This window comes from Antennarius striatus, chromosome 9 (assembly GCF_040054535.1).
Source record: "Antennarius striatus isolate MH-2024 chromosome 9, ASM4005453v1, whole genome shotgun sequence".
NCBI classification, from domain to species: Eukaryota; Metazoa; Chordata; class Actinopteri; order Lophiiformes; family Antennariidae; genus Antennarius; species Antennarius striatus.
This window is the reverse complement of record NC_090784.1, coordinates 13215316-13237013: the sequence shown is the minus strand read 5'-3', so window position 1 is coordinate 13237013 and position 21698 is coordinate 13215316. Positions and strand designations below refer to the sequence as shown.

Below are 21698 nucleotides of genomic sequence, written 5' to 3'. Positions count from 1 at the left end.
AACTTAACTGTCTAATGTTCTCACTCTTATGAAATATATATCCCTGAAGGAGCGTGCTGAGTCTTTTCATATTTGTAGTTTTCTCCCTTGATAATTGTATTTTATTGAAATTTTCAAGACACTCCCAATAATCTTAAACTGCCCTGGCCTGAGTTGTTATAAAGCCCCTTGTAAAAGGAAGTTGCTGGGAAAAGTCCTCTGCTGCTAAGACAACATTTAAAAGAGAAACACGGACATCACTTTACTGCAGTCTGTGGAGGATTACAGCTTCTGCCTATCCAACATTTCGAGATGAAACACAATCACTGTAATATTGAAAATCATTGGAATTGCAGTGAGTTGATTGAGCTTGTACTCAAACTTTACACAAAAGCTTCGGCATTCAGTCAAGCATACAGTACATTCCGGACAGTGTTTGAGGATGGTGGGCTGTTGCTAAGCAACCGAACGCTGACCCGCCCCCAGACCCTTGAGGCTCGTGACAGCCTTCTTCGCAGACGGTGTTAGTAACTCAAACTACTTTAACTTGGAGTTTTAAATTTCAACCTGAGGGAAGTATGTCTCGGCCGTAAAGCAACCATGTCCGACGAGGAAAACGTGGCTTCTTTTCTGGAAGACGTCAGGGTGAAGTTTGTCGAGAGGAGGGTTGTTGAGTTGCTGCGAATTGACGGTCAAACATGGGAGAAGTTTGCTGTCAACGAGGAGTTTCAAACTATCCTGAAAACCTTCTTCGACAGGGAGTCTGTTATATTTTTCTCATCAACAAAAACATGTTTGACTGCTTCTCATGAGGTATGGTTGTTACATAATCTTTAATGCAAAAGTTTTCATTATATTATTAATTTAAATACAATTGAAATCCAAAGATAATTGGCTAGATGTGTTGGCCTGCAGGTAACATATCTTTGTTTTAGGCACCTCCTGTTGCCCCAGACAAGCAGATCTATATTCTCAAAAAGACATTAGGTACAATCAGCGTTGAAAACTGTAGGGAACATCTGCTTTTTGGACTCCTGTCTCCATTGCCATTACTGCAGCTGTTGAGCACAGTCGAGGAGGTGATTGTTTTGTCCTCCACTAAACACCTGTCTCCTAAAATCAGCATGCTATCAATTATTTTTGTTATGCAGATTTCTAGCTTGTCATTGTGAGCCTTTGGTGAATCAAGTCTGTGTCTCTTCACAAGGTGTGTGCTCCACTGCTGTCAAACAACAAAAATCATCTGATGTGGCCAAATCTCATGTCTGAAGACATCGTTCAACATGTTGAGCGTTTGTGCCATAGGATGTTAATCATACGAGGGCAGGTTTTAGGGAAAACTGTTCTTCCTATCCCAACTGTGACAGATTGGATAGAAAACGCGTACAACATCTGTAAAACGTAAGAATTTTTTAGATTTTAGACAAGAGTCTTGTTTGATTTGCATGTAAGTAAGAATCAAAGTATGGACGAGCTTTGAACTTTGTGACACTCAGGTACAATAACCATGACAGGGCACTGTCCCATGTCATAGAGACCCTTGTCATCAACTGGACCAATCTGATCCAGAAAATCTTAAATGAGGATCCCTCAGATCGATTTATAAAAGGCTGTAATCCTGGGCCTAATGCAGAGTTGAAGTTTTGGACTTCAAGGAAGAGCAATATACAGAACATCTATCACCAGGTATCTTACACTCCCCCTTTGGATCATTAGTAAAATAATGAATTTGTTATTTTTTATTTCATCTCCTGTCCTTCCACAATCTGTTAGTGTTTGGTGTTTTTCCTCGTAGCTTCAGAGTCCAATTGTGCAGAAAATGGTAAAAATGTTGGAGCTGATCGATAGTAGCTATCATCCAGCAATCAAGACTCTAATTGGAAATGTATTTGATGGTAAGATTAACCCGGCAAAAAATACTGTATCAAATGTCTGATAGATTAGATTTCAGTACATTAACAAAATTTATTATATACTTAAACTGATTATGTTTTAATTGAAAAAAAAATCTCAATCACAAGCACTCCAAGAAGCCCAGGACATAGAACTTCACCTGCAGCCACTGGACGCACAACTGTCTCTACTGGAAAAGGAAGGGTTTTCCTGCTTTGAGATCTTCATCCCTGCACTGTTCCACACACTCTACCTTATCTGGACCAATTGCCAATCTTATCAAAGACCAGCACACATTGTGGTGTTACTGCAAGAACTTTGCAACATGCTAATTCAACAGGTTGGGGAAGTTTCAAAAGAGTATCATTTGAAAAACCTGGAATATTGTAGTGAATAATGTTTTGTTCTTGCTGTCTTGATATTAGTCAGTCATAATTATTTTAACTTTAGGCCTTACCTCTTTGTATGGCCAAATAACAGATAAAAATGTCTGCCTTTTAGGCTTGTACATACCTATCCACAAATCTACTCAAAGAGGACACAGAGGAAAGTCTGCAAATGGTGAGGAAGGTGATAAAGGTCTTTGGATGTTTCAGAGACAGTTACCAGACCCAGCGGAAGCGGTTGGCTAATCATGCGAAACACGCACCCTGGGATTTCCCATCTGCCATGATTTTTTCAAATTTCAACCAGTTCCTTAATCGAATGCTACAGCTGGAGGTGAGATCAGTTTTTGGCTTTTCATGCTTCACAGTGAGGTCTTAATATTATGTGACTTTGGTTCTTATTATCTTATTATCTTTTCAGGACTTTGCAGAAATAATGCTGGACTTTCAGAGGATGGAGAAGCTAGAATTTGGTGGACTTAAAGGCAAGCTCTATAGTGAGCACGCTGCTCAGATTTTCAGAGAGTTCAATAACAACTGCCAAGCATTGAGGGACAGTGAAAACAGTCCACTGGACTTACAGTCTAAGGTGAATTTTTTTTCTCCTTTTTTCAGCAGTCATATATGTTGGAAAGTATTATCGTGGAAAGCCAGTAGACAGTCAAAGTGTGTGATCATTGATGTACTTATATCTGTTAATTTTACCGTATTTTTCAATTGTTTTGTATTAAATACATTTTTCCTGTTAACCCTATATTGAGAGCAGCAGCAAGTGAAGTGAAAATAGTTCAGATCAGGTTTAAAGACTGGCTGGCTTATACTTACTGAAATATATACTGTACACAAACTATGAATTATGTGCTCATGCAATTATAATATTATATTTGTGGTCAATATAGCTGTCCTCCCTTCCAACATATAATTTTGCCAACACAGTCACTTTTCAGGCTATAGCCTGTCTAAAACTTTATGTCTAAAAAGTGACTGGAAACAAAAGAATTTAAAAAAAATTAAATTATATACTTTGAATTAGAATTCAGTTTCAGTCCATGCCTTTAACTTCGATCAATAGCTCCCCCTATTTGCATTTTGAGATGTGATATACTATACTCAAACAGATGCACATATATTTTATATTGGTAGTTTTCTATGGTTGTATTCATAAGACGAAAGACATAATCAAAAAAGACAAATCAACATGGTGATAAGCAGGCGTCTGCAAATCAGTGGGTGAGATTTGTTGTATCCATTATTAATTATGCAATCTCAGGCAAAGTTTAATTTTACACGGGAGTCCATCATTAACTGGTGTTAAACATTAATTTTCTTATAAGGAATTTGAAAATGAGTACAAGGATTTCAAAGTGAGGATTGTGGACTTTGAATGCCGCTTTGCCAACATCCTCTGCTTGGCCTTTAAAGATTGCTCTGGACTGGAATCAGCATTTAAAGTACGTAAGACTGGGTAACAGAATGATGGTTGTGTGGATGGTGAGTGACAATGCTATCAAGCAGGACACCAACATCTTTGTTTGCCTTGAAGCTACTTACCATTGTTGGGCCCTTCTTGGAAAGAAGAAAAATTCGACAAATATTCAGTCTCAACTTCATTCTACTGCAGCATTATTTCACTGAAGAGCTGGGGAAATGTAAAAGTTTGTTTAAATCCCAGCTCAGTAAGGTACTGGAAGACACACGAAATATAAGCAGTAAATAATTAAAGTACATTTAGCCAGTTTAGCAACTTTTTCTCTGTGTTTTCTTTGTAGGTGGACAGTGGGCTGAGTAAAAATATGACTCACACAGCTGGAGCTTTGAAGTGGGCAAAAATGCTCAGAGAACGCATTCAAACACCATGGGAAAACATCAGATTACTGTTTGACATGTGAGAAAAATCATGCAACTGTTTCTAGTGAATCATTTATTTAATTACAATACATAGATAGAAAGATATCTAGACAGAACAAGAGATTTCAAGTAAGGTTCAGAGTCTAATTGTGCATAATTTCTTAGCTCTGCAGCAGGTATAGAGCTGGAAAAGGAGTACGGCATGTACATTGAGATGCTGAGTCTCCTGGACCAATATGAGGAGGGAATATACTCTGACTGGTGTCAAGGTTTGGAACAGATGTGCCTGATCAACTTGAACCAGCCCCTTCTATCCAGAAATATTGCTAACCTGATCTCAGTCAACTTCAACCCCAAGGTAATTGATTCGATGTCTCAGCTACCTAGAGAGCTATGAGTGGGCAAATTTCTTCAAATGAATATTTTCTTTTTAACATATAGTTTATGGGTTAACTAACCATTATTTCCTTTTATTCCTCAGTTGACTGAAGTCTTGAAAGATGTTGTGTACATTCAAACTCTCCGTAAGATCAACATCCCGGCAGCTGCCAGGGCTGTTTTTGATAAACGTTTCATGTTCACAAAGGTAAAAGTTTAACATGAAAATGAGGTCACTCACAAGCATGCATCTTGAGTTATACAACCAGTGATTTGTCTCACTTTTATTGTCTTCGTAATCTGTACCTTGAGATATATAATTTCTGTCTTTTCCAGTATGTTAACAGTCTGCAGCTGGTGGTACAATGGTACAACAGGCTAAGGCAGACCACGCTATCGGTGGAACTCCCTCTTATAAGTGCTGAGCTTGATTTCATTGACCTGCAGTTGACAAGAGCAGAGTGTGAACTGACATGGCAGGATCCAGACTGCTGGACCTTTATCAGTACCACCAAAGACTTGGTTCATGACCTTTCATACCGTGTTAGCAGGTCCAAGGAAAACTGTGAAACCGTCCAGTCAATTATGAAAGGATGGAGCAAACAGACTATGTTTTGCAGGAAGGACAACAAGAAAGGGTCCCTAATACAACTAGAGGACAGGGAAGACTGTGTTAAAAAGAAGTATAGTTCCATGAAGAAGGATGGAGAATGTATCCACAAATTAATAGAGGTGAATGTGGCATGATTTATAATCAGTCTTATATGTTTTAGATTTAAACAATTGTAAACAACCTGAAATGGACTGAATTATTGTCAGAGTTATGAAACCTTGTGATGGAGACAGATTGTAATATTTAAATGAAAATTCTGAACACAGAAAATTAAAACATTCAATTTTGTATATTTCCATGTAATTAATTTAACAGTTTGCATTCTGTTTTTGCCTTTGAATTCAGTATTCCTATATAAGATAATGCAGATATGGTAATCTATTTTGTGAAATACACTCAGTCCAGCTTTTTTCTGTTGTTAGTTTGTGATGTACTTCTGTATTATCTTTGGAAATAAGAATTATTCAGGTAAAGCAGACACTATCTGCTCACTATTGCTTTCATATCTTTTGTTTGCATCAGGAGAATATGGGGCTTTTCCACTGTGAATCTCTGTCAGATTCATGGCAGTCTTACCTGGAGTTTGTGGATGACATGGTGGTAGAGGGGCTTTTCAGCTACATTAGAAGCTCGCTCCAGTTCTTTGCAGAAAACATGGAACCATGGCCAAATCAAACACCTTTGTTTGAGGCACAGTTGTTGCTGAGTAGCACAGGAATGATCTTTCAACCCTCACTGGAAAAAGATGCAGGGGACGACCTTTATGAACTGATAGAAGGACTGGTTGGAGACATATTCAAGACTTCAGTGAATATCAACAGAGTAGCTGTTCATCTTGGCATGGAGAGCTACCAGGTAGGGCAGCAGTTTTTGGTATTATTACCTTTAAAAATAATGCTGCTTTTTTATGTGCTGGACGGGCCACAACATGAAAGACTTGAATATTAGTTTGTAAAATTCTCAAATGAATAGGGTTTATTTATCAGCCCTGCATTGTACACTATACTGTATGTGATAATGGTGAGACAAAAGAGAGTAAGAGTAGATGTGAGATGTAATGAGGGGTTTTAAGGTCCAAAAAATAAATACCACCCCCCACCCAACAAAAAGAAATACAAAATGTCCTACACATACAGTGTATTCCTCTACAAATATTGGATCTTCCACATGTTAGATGTAATGTAATATAACTCTTACAGGATTTAATGGATGACATGCTAGATTTGTTGGACCTGAGACAAGACATAATGGAGCGAGTGGAGAACGTCCTCAAGAAAGCAATAAATTACCAGAGAAAGTTTGACAGCTACGCCAATCTCTGGCAAGATAACAGGGCTGAGTTCCTCAGCCAGTTTCTCCGGTACGGATGTGTACTCACACCTGAAGACATGGAGGCGTATGGAGCAGACATACTCCCTGAGATACCACCTACTATTGATAACTTCAGAGAACAGGTATAATGATTTTTATGAATCCCCTTCCCACAAGTGTCTGGAGGTGTATGGGAAGATGTAATGAGGATTTTAACATCTTCCCATACACCTGCTGTGTAATCTTTGCTGTGGTCTTCATTTTACAGATAGACCACTATGATCATCTTTATACTGAAATCTTCAAACTTGAGGACTTCACAGTATTCAATGGTTGGTTTCGGGTGGACATTAGATTCTTTAAAGTGAGCCTCCTAAACACTTTAAAGAAATGGAGCTGGCTTTTTAAAGAACATCTCCTGTCGTATGTAACTAAAAGGTAAATTTGATTTCTTTACAGGTATTGAATACAGAACAAATTGAAATTTAATTTCTCGCTCTACATTTATTTCAATCCAGTCTTGATGAGCTGCAGAATTTTGTCCGAGCGACTGCTGAAGGTCTAGGACAGCCTCTGGCTAATAAAAACCATTGTAGGTTGGTGGAGGTGATGAGACTCCTGTCTGCCGTTAGGGACAGACAAGAAGCAACGGACAAAATGTTTGAGCCTCTCAGAGACACAATAATCCTCCTAGAACAATATGGAGTGATTATACCCCACCAAGCCTATTCTCAGATGGAGGTAAGGGAAAAAAACATATTGCTGCTCCTCCTGTCTCCCCCTTTCCAGGACTACATTAAAATGATGATGTGATGAAATTGAGAATTATTGAGAATCTCTGTGTGAAAAAAAATTCACACAGTAATTCTGTCTTTGTAGGAACTTCCTGAAACCTGGAGTGGGGCCAAAAAACTGGCCTTAAAAGTGAGGCATGAGGTAGCGACCATGCAGAATGCAGAAGTGCTGATTTTACGGAAACAATGCATGACATTTGAGGTGACAAGTCACTTTAGTTCTTCTTTTTTAGTGAAATGATATGATATTATATCAAAACAATATTGAAGCTATTGTAATCTAAACTCCAATGTGAGGATCATTTAAGTGGTAAATATTTTTTTCAGGTGAAACAATTCAAATTCTTGGAAATGTTCAGGACATCGGTGCCTTTCAGTTACCATGCAGTGTGTCCCTACATCAGCCTGGACAAAGTAGGAGTTGATTACAGTAGTAGAATAACATCCTAGTCTATGCTTTAGGTAACAATTGTTATTTTATTCTAGTATGAAAAAGCAATTCGAGACATGGAGAAAGAGTTAGCAGAGCTGCAGGAATCCACAAATCTCTTTGAGGTAACAATGCCAGACTATAGAGAAATCAAACTCTGCAGACGAGAGATCACCATCCTCAAAGAACTGTGGGACATGGTGGTGGTTGTGCAAGTAAGTGGCTGAATATATTTTGTATACTATTATTATTCTGTTACACATTGAAATACAGCTAAATGCTTCAGTGTGCTACTACAAAACCACAACAGCTCAATAAACCTTGCAAGGCTGTCATTGATTCTTTGAATACCCTGTTTCCTCTGAATGTTCCCATTAAGCATCCTCAGCCCATTGACCCCTCAGAATTCATCTTTATCTATTCAGAGCAGTGTGGAAAACTACACAATGACAAAATGGAGGCAGATAAGCGTGGACCAGATGGATACAGAATTAAGGCATTTTGCCAAGGTGAGGTCTCAAACAGCACTACATTACACCAGCACATCTCTCCTGCTGTGTCGCTGTCATGCACCATTGCTGTTTGTAACAGATGCCCCTAATAACTAATTGTGTTTATTTACCTACAGGACATACGGAAGCTTGACAAAGAGGCTCGATGTTGGGATGTGTATTCTGGGTTAGATCTTTATGTCAAGAACCTGTTGGCATCACTGCGGGCCGTGAGCCAGCTTCAGAATCAAGCAATTAGGGAACGCCACTGGGTGCAGTTAAGTAGAGCAACACAGGTGAATACTTTCATTCAGCAGAGGGTCTTACCATAGAGCTGTACTTATTTTCCAATATGGCAGCAATCTTCACAGCAGTATTTTCTTTAAATAGATGGATTTCAATGTGACTGACAGTACCACCTTGGAAGACCTCTTGGCTCTGGAGCTCTATTTAATGGAAGATGAAGTTTGCAACATTGTGGATACGGCAGTTAAAGAAATGGCCATAGAGAAGGTCCCCTCAGTTACTAATGCATTTCTGTTTAGTTCAATGAAAATATGCAAATATATAATACAAAATACTGGACTACACAAGATTTCTGGGAAAGATTTGATTTCTAATTTATAGGCGCATGATTTTTGTTAGTCAGTTATGTATACAAAAATATTTATATATTCATTAAGACTGTATGTATTTAGTAATGTTACCAGTATGTTATTCATTATCTTCTTAAATCAGGTTGTCACGCAAATAAGTAAAACATGGGCATCGCTGGAGCTTTCATATGAACGTCATCACCAAACCTCTGTGCCACTGCTTAAATGTGATGAGGAACTTATTGAAATTCTTGAAGATCACCAGGTAAATATGTAATTTACTGATATTTATACTATTTAAGACTTTATGTGTGATCTATATTGGCAGTGAAAAGTGTGGCTCTAAAGCACAAAACCCAATTCTCAAGAGCAGCACTGATTTGTAAGTGCTGAATAGAGATGAGAGTCCAGAAAGGGGCAGCACCGTCTGACTGTCTAACAGCTCAACTGAAAATAGAGAGGTCCCTATTGAGTCCGTAGATTTATAGCTGCTGTAAGACACAGGCTATTGTTGTGTTGTAGTAGTCTTTGTACATGTATACCAGATGCACAGGGGGGGTGTTATAGCTGGCAATTAGAAGTCTTGCCACTTTAGTGCCTCCATTTTTGTGTAAACAGGTTTTTTTCCTCCCCCGATAAACAGGATTGTGACATGACATGCTGTTGAGGTTGAAAAGCAGTAACCTTAAAGTGACAATTGTAATAAGTCAAGATTACCAATTATATTTCTTTTGACACAGAATTTGTGATAGTTTGGTCCTTATTTTTGCATTTAACCAAATCTTTTGACCAGCTTCATTCATTCCCTCATTTTTTTTATTCCAAAGGTTCAGCTCCAAGGCATCTTTCAGAGCAAACATGTAGATCACTTCCTGTCCCAGGTGGTGCAACTACAGAAGCAACTTACTGTGGCTGACTCTGTGCTGATGGTCTGGATGGAGGTCCAAAGGGCATGGACCAACTTGGAAAGCATCTTCAAAGGTTTTGATGATATCTGCCAACAGCTTCCTGCAGATGCACACAGATTCCGAGAAATAGATGCAGAATTTCAGGTTTGAACCCAAGATAGTAATAAAGTAATATAAATTCATATGTCATCAGTGAAACAGTGATTTTCGTTTCTTTAGGAGTTAATGTTGGATATCGCTCTGACTAAAAATGTCATTGAAGCCACCAACAGACCTCTTCTACTTGAGAAATTAGAAAATCTACTAAAAAGGTTTTCCACTTTCTTTGCTTTTGTTACTTTCATCATATGCGTGCCATTTTAATGTTTTGCAGTCATTGTTTTCATGTTCTATTTTAACAGACTGACATTGTGTGAAAAAGCTCTTGCTGAATACCTTGAGACAAAGAGACTTGCCTTTCCCCGATTCTACTTTATTTCGTCTGCAGACTTGTTGGACATCCTTTCCAAAGGGAGCCATCCTAGGGAGGTGCATATATATGAAATTTACCCTTTTTATATTGAGATTATTTCTTATCCTGTGTCACCAGTTCCAGTATTCTGTCTGTAGTAAAATCAATATTTTTCAGGTAACTGCCCATCTCTCAAAATTATTTGACAACATGTCAGATCTTAAGTTTGCCAAAAACGATCAAATGGGTAACCCCAAAGTTGCTGTGGGTATGTACAGCAAGGAGAAGGAATATGTCCCATTCCAGACTGAATGTCGCTGTCATGGGCCGGTAAGACTATAGTGACGATCATATAATCTGAATCAGTTATCACATTTGCTTTAAATAACCTAATATACTATAAAACACTTGAAAATAGGTGGAAACATGGCTTACGATTCTTGAGAGATCAATGAAAGAATGCATCAGGGGTCACCTGTCTGAGGCTGTGTCTGTGTACGAGGACCGGCCCAGAGAGCAGTGGATACTTGATTACCCTGCCCAGGTAGCACTCACTGGATCTCAGGTCTGGTGGAGCAATGACATGGAACTTGTTTTTAGAAGACTGCAGGAAGGATTTGAGTCTGCTCTGAAAGACTACAACAAGAAACAGGTATACTTTAAACGTTTTTATAATTTCATATATAATTTGTATTATTTGAATTATTTGTATTATATTTAAAAAAGAAGTCTGACTAAATTACAAAATACCCATGTTTCAAAATATGTTTTTGTGAGTACAGTTTCAGAGACCTTATTTGATGGTTTACTTTAAACATGGACCACACAAATTTAAAAGAATAATATCATTAATATATATTTATACACCCTGTTCATTAAAAGATCTGTAAATGCCAAAATGTGTACTGTGTTGAATTGAACAGTTTTCATAGATTTACACAATATCTTAAAATAAGAATATACAAGTAGAATATTTTCAAGGATTAGCATTAGGTCTGTTACACCTCCATGACAAACAATGGCTTCCAAAAACTTTCATAATGTGTAAACATCTCATGATAAAATTATCAGTAATATTACCACCTTTAATGTAAAACCTGATAGTTGAAGTAAATCTGTGTTTTTATGGTAAAATGTCATCTTAGGGGATTGCTTCTGCTGTAATTTTAATTCCTTTAGACATTGGCATTTTAGTAAATATTTAATGTAAATATAGTATTACATGACATTGATTTGTGTGTAACCTTTGAGTGAAGTGACAACTGGTTAAGTTGATGGACACATTTTTCATAATCACTCAGAGTCAGTGTCCCGAGCTGAGTTTGTTGAGCCTCTGTTAGAGACATTCTCACGACTATATTATCAGTCTTGTCAGTTTCATCAGCACAATTTAAGGTTGGCATGTCCTTGGTTGCTCCGTGAATAATCTTTCCCTCTATTCACGCTACGCCACTGATTGGATCTGCTGTCATACAGCATCAGTGACAAATGCATGTATTCAGTGATGTTTTACTTAAAACAAGAAAAGAAGACCACAAGATTGAAGTTTCAATGACTTGAATACTTAGTGAGACCGGAGTTTTGTATTGAGAAATGTTATTGCTGCCAGTTCAGTTTCATGTGTGATGATTAAACTATACTTTCAATTGAAAAATTTCTTCAATATTTTTTAATGTAAATTGTTTTTCTAATTTTCTGCAGATATCTCAACTAAACTTGTTGATTCACATGTTACTGGGAGAGCTGAGCCCTGGTGACAGACAGAAAATCATGACAATATGCACCATTGATGTCCATGCGAGAGACATTGTTTCCAACCTTATCGCCCAAAAGGTAAAGTCAGTCGTCCCATATTCAGCACTTTAGTGGGACTGAGGTAATTGTGGGATATTAACACATTTCGCTAATCATATAGTTGAAGTTTTAGCTTGAATATAATTAACATCAAATCACATACCTCATTGTAACATTCCATATGTAACATTTCAAACTTTATAAAAAGCGCATTAATCATACTTGACTAGATGAAATAAACTTCTTGTCAATATAAAATTTATAAAGTTTATTGTGACTAAAATATAGACCATGGGGTAAGATAACAACAGAATAGAATTTTAACTATTTATGGACATTCTACTCGCCTCAGGTAATATATCAACAAGAATTTGTTGATAGAATACAAATGTTTACACATGGGCCATGAATAACTATGAATAACTATGATACTGTAATACTGTAAGTATTGTTGGGGGTTAAATTAAACACAGAAGGAACCACTGCCATGAATATCCACATTTAAACTTTTTAATTCTGATAATAGTAGTTTTCTGATAACTGTAGTTTTTTGAAAATCCACTTAGTATCACGCAACATGATGTCAAGCTACACATGGGTTTTGACATTTTCAGTGACATATGATATCTTAACATTAAAACAGTGCCCTCTGTTCACAGGTCACCACCTCACAGGCCTTCCAGTGGCTTTCTCAGCTCCGACATTGCTGGTATGAGCAGGAGCATCACTGCTTTGTTAACATCTGTGATGCCCAGTTCCTTTATTCATATGAATATCTTGGAAATAAGCCTCGTCTAGTCATTACTCCCTTGACAGACAGGTAACCCTGCTGCTATCTTTTTGTTTTCTTTCAAATTTATGTTTGTAAAGTTTGCACTCCAAATAAGCATGTTCTGATTCCATTTTAGGTGCTACATTACCTTAACTCAGTCACTCCATCTTACCATGAGTGGAGCCCCAGCAGGCCCTGCTGGAACTGGGAAGACTGAAACAACTAAGGACCTTGGTATGGCCTTGGGTGTCATGGTATACATCTTCAACTGTTCTGAACAGATGGACTACAAGGTTTGAAATTCAGCTGACAGTTCAAGGCTATTTCCTATTGGTCAGAAGATAATTTAGTAAACATGAAAATTCACATCGAAAATATATTGTTTTGTCTCTCCTTAGTCTATTGGAAACATCTACAAGGGACTTGCCCAAACTGGAGCATGGGGTTGTTTTGATGAGTTCAATCGTATTGCTGTGGATGTTCTGTCAGTTGTAGCAATGCAGGTCAAAACAATACAAGATGCTATTCGCTCTAAAAAGGAAAGGTAAACTATCAGAGCTGAATGCATGATGTTTTATGCCATATGAGTGAAAAAAGAGTTGACTTCCTGCACAACATTACAGGTTTCTGTTCTTGGATAAAGACATTGTCTTAAAACCCTCTGTGGGGATCTTCATCACTATGAACCCTGGGTATACAGGCAGAACAGAGCTACCTGAGAACCTTAAGGCTCTTTTCAGGTGAGATACAGTAACATTTGAAAGGTGCCATTACTCAGCATTAAATTCATTCTGTTCTCATTATGTCCCACTGTAGACCCTGTGCAATGGTGGTGCCTGACACTGAGCTTATTTGTGAGATAATGTTAGTCACAGAGGGCTTCCGTGGTGCCAAGGTTTTAGCCAGGAAATTCATTAGTCTGTACTCTCTTTGTAAAGAACAGCTCTCCCAGCAGGTAGGACAGAAGGACTTTGTTTTATTATATTTGATAATGTTGTATTTTAGCAGAGAATAATAATATTACATATTTTCAGCAATACCTGAGGAGCACGGCGATGTATGAATAAATATAGAATATATATTAGAATATATATTAAATATATATTAGTACTGTTGTATCATGGGATTTTTGGTAAACACAATAAAATGCATTTTATTTATTGTTTGCTGTTTGTGTATTAGGATCACTATGATTGGGGGTTGCGTGCCGTCAAATCTGTTCTGGTTGTGGCAGGAGCACTCAGAAGAAAAGACAAGACTAAACCAGAGGAACAGGTGAGTTTTGTGTGTTTAATTTCACAACCACAAGAGTAGGATGGACTGTCTTGAATATTTTTTACTTTCATCGTACTTTTTTAGGTGCTTATGCGTGCGATGAGGGACTTCAACATGCCTAAAATTGTGACAGATGATGTGACTATCTTCCTTGGATTGCTTGGAGATCTGTTCCCGGGCCTGGAGGTTGAGAGAGAGAGAGACACTGAATTTGAAAAAGCTGTCCGAAAGACCACAGTGGCGCTCGGACTCCAGCCTGAGGAGACATTCATTCTTAAGGTTTGACATGATGTGGATCATAGCTGCTTGGAAGTGAATGAGAATGTTTTTTTAAAATAAAAAACCCCAAAACATTATTTTATCAGGTGGTGCAGTTGGAGGAGCTAATGGTAGTGCGTCATTCTGTCTTTGTTCTTGGAAATGCTGGGACTGGAAAAAGCCAGGTCGAATTTTACTACTTTAAATTAATGAATAGGAATGTTCAGTTTATTTTTGTAAGGTATAACAAATGCCAGGTATTTTCTTTTTAATAGATAGTGAAGGTTCTCTATAAAACATATGTAAACCTGAGGAAAAAACCGGTATGGAATGACCTCAATCCAAAGGCAGTGGATAGAGATGAATTGTTTGGCTTCATCCATCCGGCAACCCGAGAGTGGAAAGATGGTAAACTCGAGCTTCGTTTTAAAAAAAAAGCAACATTTGGAACATATAAACCAGTGCTAATTGATACTAGGTGCAATGAGTGCTTATGCCCTGTAATCTCAGTTGTTACTGATGTTCTTCATTTTCTGTGTAAGGTTTGTTTTCATCACTGATGCGAGAGCAAGCAAACATCTCCCACATAGGACCTAAGTGGATTGTGTTGGATGGAGACATTGATCCGATGTGGATTGAATCACTCAACACAGTGATGGATGACAACAAGGTACCTCCCTCCTGTTCACTCATTCACTATTGTACAACACATAGCAACCGAGGTGGTATAGATAGAAAAAGATGTTTCTTTCCCCCTCCTTCGACAATCACTTCCTGCAGTACGAGTACTTGGAGGTCTTTTTCCAGAGTGATGAATCATGTCACTGTAATCTTGTGCCTGTGAAATATCCTAAAGCAAGGCTGTCAAACCTGATGAGATATGAGGGTGTTTTCCTTATCGTTTGGGTAGAGTCTTGTCTGTCATGTTGACCATTCAAATGTCAAGATATTTGTAGGTTGTAATGCTTCATAACATCGTTCAGGTCCTGACTCTGGCCAGTAATGAACGTGTGCCTCTCACGTCCTCCATGAGACTGGTGTTTGAAATCAGTCACCTGAGTACAGCTACTCCTGCCACTGTGTCAAGAGCAGGAATTCTCTATGTTAACAGCCAGGACGTGGGCTGGAATCTGTGAGTTGCAATCTGTACTCACATTATATTCACACAACTTTAGTACTTACGGTGCATCACAATAAAAATGTATTTTTGGGATTGTTGCTCAGATACGTTGCTAGTTGGATTGACCAACGAGAACGCCAGACAGAAAGGGCCCACCTCACTATACTGTTTGAAAAGTATGTTCCACGATGTCTAGAGCAAATGAGAAACAATTTCAAGACCATCACTCCTATTCCAGAAAATTCTCTGGTTCAGGTAAATAGCAAACAAGTGCAAAATGTGGATCTATTTAATCTTTTTAATGCAGTAAAACACAATAAAACAACTATTTTCTGCTTGAACAGACACTCTGCACTTTGCTGGACTGCCTTTTAATACCAGAAAATATTCCATCTGACTCTCCCCGTGAGCTGTATGAGACCTACTTCACCTTCGCCAGCATCTGGGCCTTTGGTGGGGCCCTGCACCAAGATCAGGTTTTTCTCTGCTTAAAAATAAACGGATGAGATTGAGAACGGTGCTATGATTGTATGAATTTACTTATCAAGATTACCTCTTGGCTTTCATTCTTGGGTACTGAAAACTCAACATTTATTTTTGAACATGCTTTGCCCAGAATACGTAAAATACTATGCAATTTAGCATTTAATTGGTCATTGACGCTTGTGAAATCAGAAGAAACCTTTTGCATCAAAAACTGTTATATAGTGGTATTGGTTACTCTGCCGTTGGTGAGACCAGCGATGTTGTTTGGTCTAGAGACAGTTTCACTGAGGGAAAGACAGGAGGCAGAGCTGGAGGTAGCAGAGATGAAGATGCTGAGGTTCTCTTTGGGAGTGACCAGGATGGATAGGATCAGGAATGAGTACATCAGAGGGACAGCACATGTTAGAGGTTTTGGAGATAAAGTCAGAGAGGCCAGACTGAGATGGTTTGGACATGTCCAGAGGAGAGATAGTGAATATATTGGTAGAAGGATGCTGAGTTTTGAACTGCCAGGCAGGAGGCCTAGAGGAAGACTAAAGAGGAGGTTTATGGATGTAGTGAAAGAGGACATGAAGGTAGTTGGTGTGAGAGAAGAGGATGCAAAAGACAGGGTTAGATGGAGGCAACTGATTCTCTGTGGCGACCCCTGAAGGAAAAAGCCGAAAAGAAGAATAAGAATAAGGTTAGTCTGCCATTAGTCTCCATATGGTTGTGATGCCACTCCTTTCTTTCTCTTTTTCTGTCATGAAGTAAAGATATAGACTGATCTCGAACTTATGCCTTTTGATTAGAGACATGTCAAGAGTATGACATGATTAACCATAAGATGAGCTTAACTATCAGTCATTTGGTCTAATGATGGGTTGTCTACTGAAAAATATTAATTATTGCATGATATATATTCCATTATTTTCACAGTTGTATGATTACCGGCAAGAGTTCAGTCAGTGGTGGACCAAAGAAATGAAGACTCTGAAGTTGCCAGCACAGGGGACTGTGTTTGACTACTACCTTGATCCGCAAACCAAACGGTTCCTGCCCTGGAGTGATACAGTGCCTCCATTTGAATTGGAGACTTGTACAACATTACACGTGAGAACATATCGTGACTATAAATGTGGAACAGTGGGACCTGTCATGTAACCTCGTAATGTAGCTTCACAAATCACAAACCTTAAAAAGCAGTTTGAGAAAAAGGAGGCAACGTTAAAGAAAATACCCAGTAATGAACATTACAGCTATAATAAAAATATAGTACGGGTGTTAGAATCCACTTTGCCTGATTACCACGTACATCAACGCTATCAAAAATAATCACATATAAAGTATTATAAAAAAAAAAGAGAAGGATCTTTCACATAACTTCACAAACACAGACTTTTCAAAGCAGTTTGATAAATAAGAATCAACCTTCTTAAAGAAAAATAACCAATAATGTGCCGTACAGCCATATTAAAAGTGTATGTCTGCTTCAGTGAACATAATAAGAGAGGGTGAAGCCACATCATGAGGTTATGGCAGGGGTGCTAGAGTGGATGATAGGCTTTCCACTGTGTCTGATTGCCATCTACTACACCCCATACCAGACTGTGTGGGGGTGAAGGCATGAGCAACAAAGCTTGAGCTATCACCCACGCTCTATTGTCTTTCTTTATGCTCCTGTGTACAGCTGTGAATGCTCTAAAGGCTCTTGCTGAGCTGTAATTAGTAGGGTTTTGTTCTGAGCAAATGATGCTATTATGACAGAATAGTTGTGGTGTACTGGGAAAATACAAGAAATTATAAATCACATACAATTCACTGAACACATGTCTGTCAATAAATCACACTCAAAAAAGCCATAATAAATATGTATGTTTCTTTTCTGTCTTCCTGCTGTTTCTATGATTGCAGACTGTTCTGGTACACACAGCTGAGACTGTGCGTCTTCGGTATTTCATGGACTTGTTGCTGGAGAGGAAACAGCCACTAATGCTTATTGGAAATGCTGGAGTGGGAAAAACTGCACTTGTCAGAAACATGTTAGACTGTCTGCCAGGGAGTTACATGACAAACAGAGTACTCTTCAACTACTACACCACCTCCACAATTCTGCAGGGTAAGCAGGCTTTCTAGATTGTTTTGTAGTTCAAACTAACATATCAAGCAAACTGCAGCACCACCTGCTGGCAACGTTCAGACTCACAAAGAGTGAAGGGAGAAAAGGCTTCTTCTTCTTTTTTTTAGCAAACATTATATCCTTGCATTTCCAAAGTTGATTTGTTTAGGCTAACACTGTTAAAAACATATATGTTTGTTGATTTTCTTTTTTGGTTATGGCAAATCAACCTTCTTTGCTTGTAGCTATTTTGGAGCAATCCTTAGAGAAAAGAGCAGGTAGAAATTATTCTCCTGTTGGCAACAGAAGGATGGTTTACTTCATAGATGACATGAACATGCCAGCTGTCGACAGTTATGGAACAGTGCAACCCCACGCACTTGTACGCCAGCATCTGGATTATGGGCACTGGTGAGAGGACCTGCTTAAACTAGTTTGTCAGTGGTGTGTGGGAGTTTCAAGCCATAGCTTGAATCATTTTCTAAACTACGATGTGTTCTGCAGAATATCGTGAGGCCAAATTTCTTTTCTGCTCTTTGTAGGTATGACAGACAGAAACTGACCCTAAAAGATATACACAATACCCAGTATGTTGCCTGTATGAATCCAACGGCTGGGAGCTATAATATAAACCCCAGACTCCAGGTATGTTTCCCAGTACATTACTATTATTCAAACCTTATTTTCTGAGGCTGGATTAAAAGAAGTGTGTTGTACCGACTTTCTATTTTGTTCATTACCAATTTAATCAACTGTTTTGCTTTGTTTTAAGTTTTGTAATCTTTCAAGATTTTCAAACCATAAATTTATGACATATTCCCACTGGCACACTTGTTTTTCATCAATCATATACAACTTGAGTTCAAAAGCTGAGGGAGATCCATCTTAACAATGCCGGCTACACACTCTAGGAGTATGATGAAGGTGAAGAAGAGTCAAAGAAAATGTTATGAAGCTCAGTGTTTAACTATATCAGAGTTGTATTTGATATTTATGGGTTCAGATTGAAGTTGTTCTGACCTGTATGCTGCTATGTTTTTGTTTTTTTAACCTTAATTTAATCTTTCATTTCTACAGAGACATTTCTCAGTATTTGCAGTGAATTTTCCATCACCTGAGGCTCAGATGTCAATCTTCAGTCAGATTCTTTGTGGTCACTTGAAGCAGCAGGACTTCAGTCTGGTTGTTCAGAGGAGCGCTGCTGCTGTGGTCCAAGCTGCCATAACACTTCATCACAAGATGGTTCACAGCTTTCTTCCAACAGCCATAAAATTTCACTACACATTTAATCTCAGAGACTTGTCGAGCATCTTTCAGGTAGTGCAATGAGCAAGATGAGCAAGATTTGTTTGATTTTGAATGAAAAGTGTAAATTCATATAATTTTATGCGTTATTCAGGGCATCTTCTTTGCTGAGCCTGAGAATGTGAAGGGGATCGCCGATATAGCTCTGTTGTGGCTCCATGAGTCCAGCAGAGTTTACTCAGACAGACTGCTAGACGTCACGGATCTGCAGCTTTTCCAGAAGCTCCAGATGGAGACTGTGCATGAATGCTTGGAGGTAAAGAACAAATTGTGATTAATAGTGTAAACAGTATAAATTGCTTTTTCTTTTTCAGGTATCGTGATTTAAAATGATTTATTGTTTTTGTCCTTTTATAGGGACTAGAGGACAATAAGGTCATGAAGCAGCCCCTCCTCTATTGCCATTTTACCCAAATAGGCAGCGAAGCCTCCTATAGTCCTGTTACAGAATGGTCTGTGCTCAGGTCTGTCCTCACAGATGCTCTGGAGAGCTACAATGAGCTCAATGCCACCATGAATCTGGTGCTATTTGAAGACGCAATGCAACATGTGTAAGTGTAGCTGCTTCCCATTTTAATTACAATGAATAATGATTAGAATGACCAGTAAACTAAATCAAACCTGTCCTTTCAAAATGTTGAAAATAAATGCTCATATTCAACCCAACACACTAAACACATGACATAAAGGGATAACATTTACTGAAATGATTTCAGAAACACCAAAGCAATTACATAAAATAACAGTTTAAAACAGGAAGGGAAGTTCATGAGATCTGGTTTATAAGCATGCTAGTTGCTGATGTAGCTACAGTGTATTTCACTTTATTTTATTTGTAAGTAGGAATGATCTACGATTTGGATAAAAATTTGTCATGATACAACAAAAACTGCTGTGTTCCCAGCTGTCGCATCTGCCGGATCCTGATGTCTCCAAGGGCTCATGGATTACTGGTTGGGGTTGGTGGAAGTGGGAAGCAGAGCTTGACTCGCCTTGCTGCCTATATATCTTCTGTGGAAGTCTTCCAAATTACTCTAAGTAAAGGTTATAGCATCCAGGACCTGAAGGTAAGTACTAACATTATTAATGGGTTACAGGAAACAGACAATCACACACAGTGCATCCAAAGAAAATATGCTTATGAAAATGAACAACCTTTCTGTGAACCACCTTTCTTCTATTTTAAACCCTTCGCTCATCATGATAATTTAAAATAATGGCTTCTATAAAGAAAATACTTTCTAGATCTGATTTCCTTTGTACTGCATTGCATGACATTGTTGTAATTGAATTTTGTTCCCGACTTAAATACTTGTCAGATATTATTTAACAAGACTGGGAAATGTTTCAATATCTCATTGATGAAGCAAAGTTGTCAATAAAATCATTTAATAGCCTCTTTAAAAAAATCAAAGCGTTATATGGGGCCTGTGGTGTCCCATTGATTATCACTGAGTCATTTAAAATAAATGAATGGACTCCATACGAGTGTGGCCATTGTAAAGTAGGCGTCTGTTTACAGCATGTGTGGTTTTGTTCAGATGGATCTTGCAGATTTATTCATCAGGACCGGTGTGAAGAACCAGCGCATGTCTCTGCTAGTTACTGAGGCACAGATACCTGATGAGCAGTTTCTGGTCATTATTAATGACTTACTAGCATCAGGTCAGAACCAAAATTCCTTCTGTGTTTGCTAACATGCCTACAATTTCCAGAGCAGTATAACTGTAGTCATTCACGTAGTGTGTAGCCTATTTTAAATAATTTTTAACTGTATGCACTGTGGCTTGTCTGTCTGTGATTGTGACTCTGCCTTTCGCTTCAGGAGAAATTCCTGATCTGTTCAATGAGGAAGAGATCGAAGACATTGTATTGAAAATGAAAGCTGAGGTCCGAGCCATTGGACTGCAGGACAGCAGGGAGAACTGCTGGAAATTCTTTATCGACCGAGTTCAACATCAGCTGACGGTCTGGTCTTTAAAGTTTCTCTTTCAGCCTAATGCTCTTTTAACCTCAGTAGTCAAAAGAATTAAGTTGCAAATTTGTATTTGCTCTATTCTCTGGATTCCTGTAATCCCTTTTTCAAGTTTGAGTCAGCATCTCAGTGTTTCTTTGTCAGACTTTTCACTTTTTGAGCATGAAATACCGTTATGTTCTCACGACAACAGGAACATAGATAGATAGATAGATAGATAGATAGATAGATAGATAGATAGATAGATAGATAGATAGATAGATAGATAGATAGATACTTTAATGATCCCAAGGGAAATTCAGGTGACATCTGCTCGCAAGAGATACAATAAATACACATAACAATGACAGAAAGTAATGGCACAGCCAAAAGACGTAGTATAAGTTACATTATTTACACGCTGTTACATAATTATAACAACAGGAAACAGAAGAGCCTAGAATAAAAGGAGAAAGCATAGGAACATGGGAGAAGAAGAGAAGAAAGAGCTTTGGGTGTAGATGAAGTGTGACGAGTAACACGTGGATGAACCGAGCT

The 21698-nt window shown here is 38.3% G+C and overlaps 1 protein-coding gene across 1 annotated transcript in view; it reads left to right on the top strand.

Annotated features, from left to right (window-relative positions):
- Window positions 1–579: 579 nt before the first annotated feature.
- Window positions 580–21698, top strand: part of si:dkey-233k19.3 (dynein axonemal heavy chain 11) — a 41443-nt gene continuing 20324 nt past the window's right edge. Inside the window, exons 1-54 of the mRNA XM_068324002.1 lie at window positions 580–792; window positions 915–1058; window positions 1187–1380; window positions 1476–1665; window positions 1775–1874; window positions 2001–2212; window positions 2374–2592; window positions 2680–2847; window positions 3593–3709; window positions 3802–3939; window positions 4028–4143; window positions 4272–4464; window positions 4588–4692; window positions 4821–5216; window positions 5620–5952; window positions 6297–6551; window positions 6677–6846; window positions 6927–7149; window positions 7288–7404; window positions 7530–7616; window positions 7689–7847; window positions 8058–8141; window positions 8261–8419; window positions 8514–8636; window positions 8862–8984; window positions 9547–9771; window positions 9847–9938; window positions 10029–10155; window positions 10256–10408; window positions 10497–10730; window positions 11780–11911; window positions 12532–12692; window positions 12781–12937; window positions 13043–13188; window positions 13268–13384; window positions 13461–13599; window positions 13827–13919; window positions 14004–14198; window positions 14285–14362; window positions 14453–14585; window positions 14720–14847; window positions 15161–15309; window positions 15402–15552; window positions 15642–15773; window positions 16702–16875; window positions 17677–17881; window positions 18127–18292; window positions 18424–18526; window positions 18959–19198; window positions 19281–19442; window positions 19544–19737; window positions 20091–20253; window positions 20728–20851; window positions 21012–21154. Of these exons, the coding sequence (XP_068180103.1) occupies window positions 580–792; window positions 915–1058; window positions 1187–1380; window positions 1476–1665; window positions 1775–1874; window positions 2001–2212; window positions 2374–2592; window positions 2680–2847; window positions 3593–3709; window positions 3802–3939; window positions 4028–4143; window positions 4272–4464; window positions 4588–4692; window positions 4821–5216; window positions 5620–5952; window positions 6297–6551; window positions 6677–6846; window positions 6927–7149; window positions 7288–7404; window positions 7530–7616; window positions 7689–7847; window positions 8058–8141; window positions 8261–8419; window positions 8514–8636; window positions 8862–8984; window positions 9547–9771; window positions 9847–9938; window positions 10029–10155; window positions 10256–10408; window positions 10497–10730; window positions 11780–11911; window positions 12532–12692; window positions 12781–12937; window positions 13043–13188; window positions 13268–13384; window positions 13461–13599; window positions 13827–13919; window positions 14004–14198; window positions 14285–14362; window positions 14453–14585; window positions 14720–14847; window positions 15161–15309; window positions 15402–15552; window positions 15642–15773; window positions 16702–16875; window positions 17677–17881; window positions 18127–18292; window positions 18424–18526; window positions 18959–19198; window positions 19281–19442; window positions 19544–19737; window positions 20091–20253; window positions 20728–20851; window positions 21012–21154 (8754 nt within the window). The remainder of the gene's footprint in view (window positions 793–914; window positions 1059–1186; window positions 1381–1475; window positions 1666–1774; window positions 1875–2000; window positions 2213–2373; window positions 2593–2679; window positions 2848–3592; window positions 3710–3801; window positions 3940–4027; window positions 4144–4271; window positions 4465–4587; window positions 4693–4820; window positions 5217–5619; window positions 5953–6296; window positions 6552–6676; window positions 6847–6926; window positions 7150–7287; window positions 7405–7529; window positions 7617–7688; window positions 7848–8057; window positions 8142–8260; window positions 8420–8513; window positions 8637–8861; window positions 8985–9546; window positions 9772–9846; window positions 9939–10028; window positions 10156–10255; window positions 10409–10496; window positions 10731–11779; window positions 11912–12531; window positions 12693–12780; window positions 12938–13042; window positions 13189–13267; window positions 13385–13460; window positions 13600–13826; window positions 13920–14003; window positions 14199–14284; window positions 14363–14452; window positions 14586–14719; window positions 14848–15160; window positions 15310–15401; window positions 15553–15641; window positions 15774–16701; window positions 16876–17676; window positions 17882–18126; window positions 18293–18423; window positions 18527–18958; window positions 19199–19280; window positions 19443–19543; window positions 19738–20090; window positions 20254–20727; window positions 20852–21011; window positions 21155–21698) is intronic.